The sequence below is a fragment of the Euleptes europaea genome, chromosome 10 (assembly GCF_029931775.1).
Source record: "Euleptes europaea isolate rEulEur1 chromosome 10, rEulEur1.hap1, whole genome shotgun sequence".
NCBI classification, from domain to species: domain Eukaryota; kingdom Metazoa; phylum Chordata; class Lepidosauria; order Squamata; family Sphaerodactylidae; genus Euleptes; species Euleptes europaea.
Window position 1 is genome coordinate 14,044,698 of NC_079321.1, and position 11,736 is coordinate 14,056,433.

The 11,736-nt window shown below is 44.6% G+C and overlaps 2 protein-coding genes across 3 annotated transcripts; both read right to left on the reverse strand.

The window, feature by feature from the left end:
- On the reverse strand, positions 1-6,062 carry EBPL (EBP like). The gene is made up of 4 exons (XM_056856763.1): positions 5,880-6,062; positions 3,236-3,305; positions 989-1,127; positions 1-257 (listed from the first exon to the last, which is right to left on the reverse strand). Exons 1-4 carry the CDS (start codon positions 6,060-6,062, stop codon positions 20-22), a joined length of 630 nt encoding a protein of 209 aa, XP_056712741.1. The 3' UTR covers positions 1-19.
- Positions 6,063-8,585: 2,523 nt separating this feature from the next.
- Positions 8,586-11,446, reverse strand: YBEY (ybeY metalloendoribonuclease). Of its 2 annotated transcripts, XM_056856691.1 has the most exons (4): positions 11,217-11,446; positions 9,903-10,034; positions 9,193-9,261; positions 8,586-8,717 (listed from the first exon to the last, which is right to left on the reverse strand). In XM_056856691.1, exons 1-4 carry the CDS (start codon positions 11,424-11,426, stop codon positions 8,631-8,633), a joined length of 498 nt encoding a protein of 165 aa, XP_056712669.1. In that variant the 5' UTR covers positions 11,427-11,446; the 3' UTR covers positions 8,586-8,630. The 2 variants fall into 2 exon arrangements, with proteins under 2 accessions (XP_056712669.1, XP_056712668.1); XM_056856690.1 differs by lacking the exon at positions 9,193-9,261.
- Positions 11,447-11,736: the final 290 nt, after the last annotated feature.

The following is an 11,736-nucleotide window of genomic DNA, read 5'->3' on the forward strand; positions in this document are numbered from 1 at the left end:
TGTTGTCCCAATGCCTTGATCACTGATGTTTTTTCCTGCCTGATTTCTCATGATGCATCTTCGTCAACTCTACCCAGGACTGCACCAGCAGAAGTCCAGGAATAACGACCCATATACCATTGAAAAATACCAGATACACCCAAAGATAAAGCCAGTTACTAGTGTTGAGGTTGGGGCTTCCAATTAGCCACTCTGGACAAAAGGTCATCCATCCACCATATAATTCACAAACACACAATGTTATCTGAATGAAGTGTCTGCGAGGGGAGGAGAAAAGGAAATTAGAAATGGAAATACAATGTACATTTCATTAGCTGAAAGCACTATTACTTCAGATATATCTTACAGTATCGAAAACCATTTTTTAAAAGTTAAAAGCTGAAGGAGAGTGAGGGTACCTGAAGGATAAAATATAAGCAACCACAATACGTGACACCGAACGCATTTACTCTTCCACATGGTACAGAGATCAAGAGGGCTTTGATACTTTTGTTTTAATTTGGGGGGCGGGGTTGTGGCAGCCGTTTCCGAAAGCCCCCATTATTGGGAGGTGCTGATGTCGAACTCATGATCAAAATTAAGGTTGCCAGCTTCCAGTTGGGGTCTGGAGAGTCCCAGAATTACAAATGATCTCCAGATGACATAATTTGCTTATTTATTAATAATGTTTATTCCACTTCTCTTGGAGAAAATGGCTCCTTTGGAAGGTGGATTGCACGGCATTATACCCTAACAAGGTCCCTCCCCTCTCTAAACTCCACTCCCCAAGGCTCCACCCTCAAATCTCTAAGTATTTATGAACCCAGAGCTGGCAACCCTATAGAAAAATGTAGATACTGGGACATCTACTACAGAAAAGGAACGGTCAGAATCAGTATGCCAAAACATCTTTTTTTTTCTCATTCTGCTCTGCTGGCCAACTTCGGAGTGTCTTAGGTCATGGAAATGTTTTATGTCAAGACTGTTGCAGTTTTTAAAAAACGCTCACCTGTAATGCTTCTGTTTGAGAATAGCATAAATGAGGATCAATGCCAAAAGGCTATCCAAAAAAACAGTCAGTATCTCCAGTGAGACAACAGTGGGATTAGAGTGTAGCCACCTCGCATCTGCTTTGCCATATTCCTTCCCTACAGAAGATTACAGACATTAGTTTGTCTTATGTAATGAACGAAGCAGCATAAATTTACAACTTGGCCCTGGCAGGGACAGGAAAGATCTGATAGGCAGTGCCCAAAATGCCCTTCTTCAAAATGCCCCCGGAGACCGGGGGGGTGGGGGGAAGGTGTCAACATGTCAGTGTACCCCAGGTTGTCAGGATTATTAGAACCTTGACAAAATGTATAAGGGGGAAATGGGATCCAGCCCTTTTTTGAATTGTAAGATGTGGTTAATGAATTTCAGCAAGTTTTTTCTGACTGTGTTTGATTCGCTTTCATCTGGGGTTTGAATATTGGGCAAAGTCAGCTGCTGTTGGCTATGAAATGTTAATAACTACAACGAACTCTCAAGTGTGCTTGCAGGCCATGATAAAATAAATGCTGAAAGCCAACTTGTGTTACACTACAGAAAGATTCCAGCCTATGGAGGTAACAAAGAGCATTAGGTCTTTTTCTGATCTAGAACTCCAGCCCATCTATGCCTTCCTATAAATACATCTAAATAATCACATCTTACATTGATTATGAATGTAAAAATAAGAAAACCTTAGTCTCTACCCAGCATACAAAAGGCTACCATTATAAATCCATCATTTTCTCAAGCCACTGTTGAATCATTGGGCAGTTATCTGAATTCCAAAGTCTAGCAAAACCCATTATTGCTTCAGTATTTAAGTTCAGAATAATAACTGTAATTTTTTTTGTAATCATTAAAGCATAATTTAATAGGAACATCTCAGGCCTAAAGGGCATCTCAACACCAATTCCACCTTTAATATTTTTCCAAAATTGACAAGCTCTGTTACGTTATTACCACATATGGATGAAATCTGCTTGAGGTCTTATAGAAGCAGCACTTATAATAAAGGGTCACTAAGGAAACTTACAGGAAGGAAGGCAGCATGGTACAGCCCGATCTCGTCAGATCTCGGAAGCTAAGCAGGGTCATCCCTGGCTAGTATTTGGATGGGAGACCACCAAGGAATACCAGGGTTGCTATGCAGAGGAAGGCACTGGCAAACCACCTCCGTTAGTCTCTTGCCATGAAAACCCCATAAGGGGTCGCCATAAGTTGGCTGCGACTTGACGGCACTTTACACACACACAAGGAAACTTACAGGATGTGGTACAGCCTGATCTTGTCAGATCTCAGAAGCTAAGCAGGGTCAGCACTTGGATGGGAGACCACCAAGGAAGACTCAGCAAAGGAAGGCAATGGCAAACCGTCTCTGCTTCTCACTTGCCTTCAAAGCCTATGGCTGGGGTTACCATAAGTTAGTTGCAGCAAGCTTACAGATTTTGAAAAATTAACGATACATGGAAAACATTTTGTCTCTACATTACATTCTTTGTTGACTATTACAGAATGTAATATAAGGATAAAAATTCCAGTAATGGTGTTAGGATCTTGGCACTGAAATATCAAGTGAGGCTTGGGATTTTGTATTTACCTAAGATTCTTCTTTTTCTGTTTTGTTTTTTAATATAAAGAAGATATTATGAAAATTATTTACCAGGGGCACCTTTTCCCATTCGGGCTAACTAAAATTTCCTCAGCTACACAATTAGCAACATATTTTTTAAATGCTCCCTTGTTTTCAAGTCACGACATTTAACTAAGAAATTATTTAAAATGATGTTTGAGTAGGGTTGCCAACCTCCAGGTGGAAGCTGGATATCTCCTGGCATTACAATTGATCTGTAGATGACAGAGAATAGTTCCCCTGGAGAAAATGGCTGCTTTGGAGGGTAGACTCTATGCCATTATACCTTGCTCCCCTCTGCAACCCTGTCCTCTCCAGGCTCCACCCCCAGATCCGCCAGTGATTTCCAAAGCAGGAGTTGGCAACCCTATGTTTGAGCTTCACAGACACCTTAAACAAGTCTGTAGATTTTGCAAAAGCGTTTCAAAGTCACATAGAACCAGAATTTATATCGACATTACCTAACACTGCTCGGTTTTGAAGCAAGATGTCGATACAAGCAACAGTGTACAAACTCACCTGCAACTACCTCTAATCTTATGAATTCTAGAGCACTTGCATTTCTCCTCTGTTTCAGTTTAATAGAGTACTTACACAATGACGCAATTATGCTGTCTGATTCTGCAACACTTCCCACCAGGGACAAGTAAACAAAGGGGCCTTCCTGTGGGCAAAGAGGAAACAACCGACAAAGTATGACTTAGCAATGAAATGTTAAGACAGTCAAATGGGTGGCATGGGTAGGACCAGATTATATCAGGATCCCCTCAGGGAGGCTGCCTTGTTGTATAGAGGCATTGCAACCCTGTGATGTCCCTGTAGATGGAGGTTTACCCCCCAGTATCAGGAGGGCTGTATGTATTTTGTCTCCCAAATTGCTGCTGTGCTGCCCAATGCAATAATTTGGCTTTCCTCCTACGAATGACTCAAATAAAGGGGTGACTCAAGGATACCACTGGAGTGGCAGGCTAAATTGCCTTTGGTGATCCCAGAATTTGTTGTTCCCCAAGGCAGTCTCTGCTGGGCAAGCCTAACATGGGGGATGGAGGGAGGGGAGTGTCTTGCTTTCTGGACTCCCATCTCTCACAAGCATGTTAGAAAAAAAGGGGAAGATACTTTTTGTTAACTAGTTTTGGCTGAGTGGAGAATTGTAACTGAAACTTAGATAGAGAACAACATTCAAGCCCTGTAGCACCTTAAAGGCCAACAAAAATTTCCAGGATAAATGCTTTTGTGAATCAAAGCTCACTTTGTCAGATACAAATGAGAAGAAAGAACCATCACCCCTTATATCCAGCTCAGAAGGAGGGAGGGGTGTTACACACAAGGGCCAGTTGGAGTCAGGATGCAGAGGTACAATGCAAAGCATAATCAGTTTGATTAGAGATAAGAGATCAGCACAGAGGTGGGCAATCTGTCAGAGGTAGAGAGGAGGTCATTGTTGACACTTGATGGCGTATGTAACATTGGCAGATGATTTGAGATAGCTGGCATCATTAGGTTTGGTGATTGTGTTGTTAAGAGTATATCTGGAGGCACAGTTGGCGTCTTAGTTTATTACAGGACCTGGTCCCAGAGTCCATGTTAGGTAGTACATTATTGATAAGATGTTTAAGGTTTTAGATCCGGGTTGGTGAAGAAAAGCAGACGCCTCCAATGAATGAAGCAAACGAACACCATTAAAAGTTACTAATGAATGAGCTCCCTTGAGGGGACAACCAGAAGTGAGGCTCAGGTGGAGGGAAATGAGAGGTGACAAAGCCAAGGAATAATCATCCACCTTGTCCACCTCCCCCCAGGGGTTGAGCCTGAGGAGGGTGGGGTTTGGAGAAGGGAGGGACTTCAATGCCATACAGTCCAATTGCCAAAGCGTCCGTTTTCTCCAGGGGAACTGATTTCTATTGCCTGGAGATCAGTTGTAATAGCGGGAGATCTCCAGCCACCACCTGGAGGTTAGCACTGTGGCTAAATAAAGGTAAGTATCACAATGTTTCCATACATATATATAGAAAGTTAGCAAAAGCGTAGCAAAAGTGTAGTACTGTGGCTAAATAAAGGTAACTTACCTTTATTTAGCCACAGTGCTACACTTTTGCTAACTTCCTACGTTCTTAGCACGACGTTTGTCTTTTGTAACCACCTGGAAGTTGGCAACCCTACATTAGTGGGCTGGCAAACTACAGAAGAATTACACAACTTTTTAAGGTTGACAATGAGGAAATTGAAATTGTTGAAGCCTTTCTATCCCTGGGCTCCATCATCAACCAAAAGGGAGACTGCAGCCAAGAAATCAGAAGGAGGTTGAGACTGGGAAGGGCAGCCATGAAGGAGCTAGAAAAGATTCTGAAGTGTAAGGATGTGTAAGGCCACCAAGATCAGGTTAACTCATGCCATAGTATTCCCTGTTACTATGTACGGGTGTGAAAGCTGGACATTGAAGAAAGCTGATAGAAAGAAAGTAGATCCCTTTGAAATGTGGTGTTGGAGGAGAGTGTTATGGATACCGGGGACAGCCAAAAAAACAAACCAGTGGGTTCTAGATCAAATCAAGCCCGAACTGACCCTAGAAGCTAAAATGACGAAACTGAGGCTGTCGTATTTTGGTCACAACATGAGACGACAAGAGTCACTGGAAAAGACAGTCATGCTAGGGAAAGTGGAGGGCAGCAGGAAAAGAGGAAGACCCAACAAGAGATGGATTGACTCTATAAAGCAGTGGTTCCCAACCTTTTTTTGACCAGGGACCACTAGGACTTTTTTGTTCGGTGCAGGGACCCCAAGGTTCAAAATAAAAATTCAGAGAATTTGAAAATAAACTTTAATCATAACTGTTAGTTAAACATTAAACTTAGAATAATATTTGAATATATATATATTTTATAATAGAGAACTTTTAATTGAAAATATTAATTTATTATGGGTTTATAACTTTGTTTCGCGGACCTTAATTTAGTTCTCGCGGACCCCTGGGGGTCCACGAACCCCTGGTTGGGAACCAGTGCTATAAAGGAAGCCCCAGCCCTCAATTTGCAAGACCTGAGCAAGGCTGTCAAAGACAGGACCTTTTGGAGGACGTTGATTCCTAGGGCCGGCCGTGAGTCGGAAGCGACTTGACGGCACTTCGCACACACACGTGCCTGTCTGCCTGCATGCACCTGGGGGTTGGCGACCCGACTCCCCAGCCAGCCTCTCCACCCCTACGGGTCTCGGCGGCCCGTCTCTCCCCAGCCAGCCTCACCAGCGTGCAATGCACCAGCGCGTCGTAGCACAGCCAGCTCAGCACCAGGCACTCCAGCCGAGACTTCCCGTAGCGCCGGCCCAGGAGCCCGCACAGGCCCAGCTGCGCCGCGCACACCGCCAGGGAAGCCGCCGACGCCCGGCTCAGCGGCCAAGGCGAGGGGGGACCCGCGGGGCTCGCCATCGCCCTCCTCTCCTGCAGCAGCTGCAGCAGCAGCCGCCGCCGGCGTCTTGCAAACAGGGGCGGCCTCTCCGGGCTCGTTAGCGCCGCCGCTGCCTAACGCAGGAGGCTGCGGAGGAGGAGACCGAGGTCCCGCGCTCCGTTCACGCAGCCAACCAGGTGCCTCTATAGCAGCGGTTCCCAACCTTTTTTTGACCAGGGACCACTAGGACTTTTTTGTTCGGTGCAGGGACCCCAAGGCTCAAAATAAAAATTCCAAGAATTTGAAAATAAACTTTAATCATAACTGTTAGTTAGACATTAAGCTTAGAATAATATTTGAATATATATTTTTATAATAGAGAACTTTTAGTTGAAAATATTAATTATGGGTTTATAACTTTGTTTCGCGGACCTTAATTTAGTTCTCGCGGACCCCTGGGGGTCCACGGACCCCTGGTTGGGAACCAGTGCTCTATAGGGCTGCCAACCTCCAGGTGCTTGGGAAATCGGCACCGTCGATTTGATTCATGCTAGAGTAAAAAGAAAAGCCGGCCTTTTCCTTACTGGGAATCGCACAAGGAAATTTGAAGAATGATGATAAGAGTCCTTCGTCAATATAGTTTTGCTGCTGCAAGGACTAACAGCAAAAAAATTGGAACAAACCTCAAATCAAGGACCGGAGAGAGGAATTATGGACTTAGATGAGGATGGCCGAATTAACAGAATTGCTACATGGAAAGGATATGGAAGAATTTAAAAATGTGTGGATAAAGGCCGCCACGTATTGGGGTAAACGGGCAAAAATGGATTTTACTAAGTTAAAAGGTAAAGGTCCCCTGTGCAAGCACCGGGTCATTCCTGACCCATGGGGTGACGTCACATCCCGACGTTTCCAAGGCAGACTTTGTTTTGCGGGGTGGTTTGCCAGTGCCTTCCCCAGTCATCTTCCCTTTACCCCCAGCAAGCTGGGTACTCATTTTACCGACCTTGGAAGGATGGAAGGCTGAGTCAACCTTGAGCAGGCTACCTGAAACCAACTTCCATTGGGATCGAACTCAGGTCGTGAGCAGAGCTTTTTACTAAGTTAGTTAGTGAGTTATAGAAATTAGTCTTTTTTTTAACATCTTTACATTTTATTAGTAACAAATATGTTTAAAACTGTCAAGACGCTTCTCCGGAAGTCAGGATGTGACATCACCCCATGGGTCAGGAATGACCCGGTGCTTGCACAGGGGACCTTTACCTTGACCTTTAAGAGGAGACTGGAGATCAAATTGGGGTGTCTGTACTGAGGAGAGGACGGGCCTTACAATTCTCTCCCCCCCCCCTCCAACGAGGGAGATTGGCACTGCCAATCGACCTCCTTCACACTTCTGAGAGTGGCAGGGGCAGGGTTCTCTGCAATGCTTCGCCGATGTGATTGTGGTGGTGTCTTTTTCTGTCTCTCTGTGGTAGATGGCAGGAACAAGTGGTGCTTCTCACATCGGTGGACCGGGAGGGAGGGAGGATGCTCTATAAACATTCACATACACACCCCACCCCCACTCCCCAATGAAATAACTGAGTCTCCCAGAAAAACTTCCACACCTCCTGCTTCTATTGATTTGGCTGTTGTACAGGGAGTCCAGTGCTTAAACTGGGCAGTTTCATTTCCATGGTGTTCATTTCCTCATTTTGCATTGTGGTCCTAAGCCACCTTTCCAAAGAGTTTAGGATGAGGTTTAAGAAAAAGAGTTGGCTTTTATATGCCGACTTTCTCTACCACTTAAGGAAGAATCAAACAGGCTTACAATCACCTTCCCTTCCCCACAACAGTCACCCTGTGAGGTAGGTGGGGCTGAGAGAGTGTGACTAACCCAGCTGGCTTCATGTGCAGGAATGGGGAAACAAATCCAGCTCACAAGATTAGCCTCTGCCGCTCAGGTGGAGGAGTGAGGAATCAAACCCGGTTCTCCAGATCAGAGTCCACCGCTCCAAACCACCACTCTTAACCACTACACCACTCTGGCTATGCTACTGTCTTTGGTGCAGTGGTTATGCTGTCTTCATCTTGTTGAAGGGGGTTTCTGTCACATTTCCTTTCCGTTGAGGGGGGCACAGGATATAGACTAGTGGGAGCAGCCTTGCCCTCCATCAGCAAAGCATCAGGGTCTTAGAACTGGGGTGTCAGTGGCCTATTCCCCCCCTCCCCATGACTAACACCCCCACATTCACAACAGTTTAGGCTAAGTGTGTGTGACTAGCCTAGGGTCATCTAGCAAGTTTCCACAGCCAGGTGGGGATTTCAACGAGGGTCTCTCAAATCCTAGTCTGACATTCTGTACACTAAGCTACACTGGCTCTGGAAAATAAATATGTTCAGTGTTAACTGATTGTGTTTTATTGTGTTTTATGCTGAGGAGAGGAAAGGTACAAGTTATTTTGTAAGCAGGTCCTGAGAAGCAGTGCACGTTTAGAAGTGAAACGTTTGCAAACCACCGCAATAGGACATTTAGGACTGAAAATCTATTAATATCTAAGCAGAATAAGAAGTGATTTTTTTTAAGCCACTACATTTTTAATTTATAAATAACAAGTATTATAACATTTCTAGAAGTGATTTTTGGTCAGAGGTTGCAAATTTGTGCCAGACAGCCTGTTTATCTCCTGGAGAATTTGTGTTTCTCTTTCATACATCTGAAAAGAGAGAAGAAGGTTAGTTTTTATATGCCGACTTTCTCTACCACTTAAGGAAGAATCAAACCAGTTTACAATCACCTTCCCTTCCCCACAACAGACACCCTGTGAGGTAGGTGGGGCTGAGAGAGCTGTGACTAGCCAAGGTCACCCAGCTGGCCTTATGTGTAGGAGTGGGGAAATCAACTGGGTTCACCAGATTGGCGTCTGCCGCTCATGTGGAGGAGTGGGGAATCAAACCCGGTTCTCCAGATTAAAGTCCACAGCTCCAAACCACCGCTCTTAACCACTACACCACGCTGGCAAGAGGCAGTGATGGCATGTATTTCCTGCCAAGCAACATGATAATGTCTGATTGTAAATTCTTAAACTAGTCACCATCTAAAGAGTGGAAAACTGAACAACAAACTCTATTTACTTACACAATTCTTTCGACAATTAAAAAAATCCTTCCCAAAGCAGGGAAGGGACTTGCCTGCCGCCAGTCTGCTTCGGTGCTGTGTTGGTATCCAAGTAAGTGGCACAAGCCATGAGCCACGGTCACCTAGGTAAGGGGGAAAGTATTTCAGGATACATTATTTCAAACAGATTAGTGTATCACACACACAGTGTTAAGAGACTTTACTTCTCAACGGCTGTATTGAAAATGGCTGCAGAGATGAGGTTCGTAGAGGCTCTGCAACCCTAGCTATATTTGTGTGGAAATCCTATAGAATTTAGTGGGGCTTGCATTCTACTTAGGGTTGCCAACCTCCAGGTGGCACCTGGAGATCTCCCACTATTACAGTTGATCTCCAGCTGACCAAGAGCAGTTCCCCTGGAGAAAACGGCTGCTTTGGAGGGTGAACTGTATGGCATTATATGCCATATAGGCAAGAGATGGTCATAGGCCTCTGCATAGCAACCCTAGACGTCCCCAGAGGTCTCTCATCCAAGTACTAACCAGGGATGACCATGCTTAGCTTACGAGGTCGGGCTATCCTGGGCTACCCAGGTGGTGCATTTGAGGCCTAAATGCCAACAATATTAGTGCCAAGTAGACATCCCTGGAAGAGGGCATTGGACAGGAAGAGTGCCGCCACTAAGGGAACCCGGTCTCTGGTTGCTGCCTGACTAACTTCTGATGGCACACACACCTGGAGCAGCGCTCTCAAGGGTGCTCTGAGAAAATAAATATACACTTACCGTGAGAACACTGTTGTAATCTTCCTTATTCTCTTCACACTGCTGATAGATATATTCTACTCCTAGAAAAATGTCTCCCAAATTCAATTCATCTTGACAACAAGCCTTCGGCAGCTCCCCAGGTTTCAGATTCTGTGATATAAACAAGCCCCAACCATAATCCCCAAATTAATACTTTAGAAAATGTGGATATATACACTGTGTATTCGCAAAATGTTTTTTTAAAGTAGTTTATTAAAAGTTTTTGACCCTGCTGTGCTGTTCTGGATGACTCACAGAAGAGATTAACACAATACACAGAAAACAGTAACATTCAGGGCACATTATTTTTCCGAGATTTCCTTTTTTAAACCTACGCTCAGCCCTTACATCCATCCGCTTTCAAACAGTGCAAACTGCAATGCTTGAAGGTCGTAACAGCCAAACACCAGTTGCTCAGTGCCTCTGTATATGTGGAAATTTAGAAACAGAAGATCAGTGTCATTATTTGCTGGCTTGTCCACTTTATTCAGCCCCAAGGCAAAAAAATTTGGACACAATCCTGGCCAATTCAGGCCCAAACACCGTGACGAGAAAAGTCAAAACAATAAAATAATTTGACCTGGTAACACAAAGGATGTACCTGTATATATCTCCTGACTTCCCTGAGCAAAGCCTGGGTGAAATCCCAATGCGTAAGGCAAAATGCGGGGCATGCAAGCTTGGTTTCTCTCACAGCCAATTACAAAGCAGAATGTCCAGAGGTGGGGATTGAAATACTTCCTGCTTCCTGGTAGCTCTTTCTGAGCAGAAGAAAGGCTTTTGAAAACTAAGGCTTTCTCCCCCACCCCTTTCAGACTGCTCCATTTTCTTAAAATGCTTTTTTATGCAGCAATTGGGGTTTTTGGGGGGGGATTTTCTCTCACAGTAAGCTCTACAAAGTAAGCCAATTACAAAGCAGCATTTAAAGGGGTAGGGCTTGATTTGAGCTTGGAGCTGCTGGTGCATAGATTCCCAACAGGAAAGTGTGGGTCCAGTGAGCAACGAACCTCAGGTAAAACTCCTAAGCATAAACAACCATAGTATATTGATTAGACTGTTGGTCACTCCGTCTGATTTTGGCCCTGATTTTCACTCACTCTCTCAGCCTAAACTACCTGACTGGGTTGTTTGTACATAGTTATTCCTGTCTCCATTTTATTCTCACGTTGCTCTGACAGGAAGAGTGGGATAAAAAAATAATAATATATCAACAAAACAATATTCCTACATCCATTAAGAAAACTATCATAAGTACCACTGAGACGGAAAATGAAAAAGGGAAAATATACTTACCTCATGAAAAGGGAAAGATAACACATCTGTGGGGAGATTCTTGGATCTGTAAGTCCTGTTGAGACGTTGAATGTGTTGGTTACCGATACAGATAACGGCAAGATCAAACTGCTGCACACCCAAAATGCGACGGATCTGGTCTACTCTCTTGCGAAGCAGAGCTCTCCTGACAGGGATGGCTCTCTGCAGATTACGTATGACAAGGCTCATCTCATTAAAAAGCGAAGTCAACACAGTGTTTTTTCCAAACGGCCTACCATTCGATACCAGGAATCGATCAGCAGCTGAAACAGCAGAGATTCACACCACTTCAGATTTTGTGTGTGTGTAAAGTGCCGTCAAGTCGCAGCCGACTTATGGCGACCCCTTATGGGGTTTACAAGGCAAGAGACTAACAGAGGTGGTTTGCCAGTGCCTTCCTCTGTATAGCAACCCTGGACTTCCTTGGTGGTCTCCCATCCAAATACTAACCCGGGCTGACCCTGCTTAGCTTCTGAGATCAGGCTAGCCTGGGCCATCC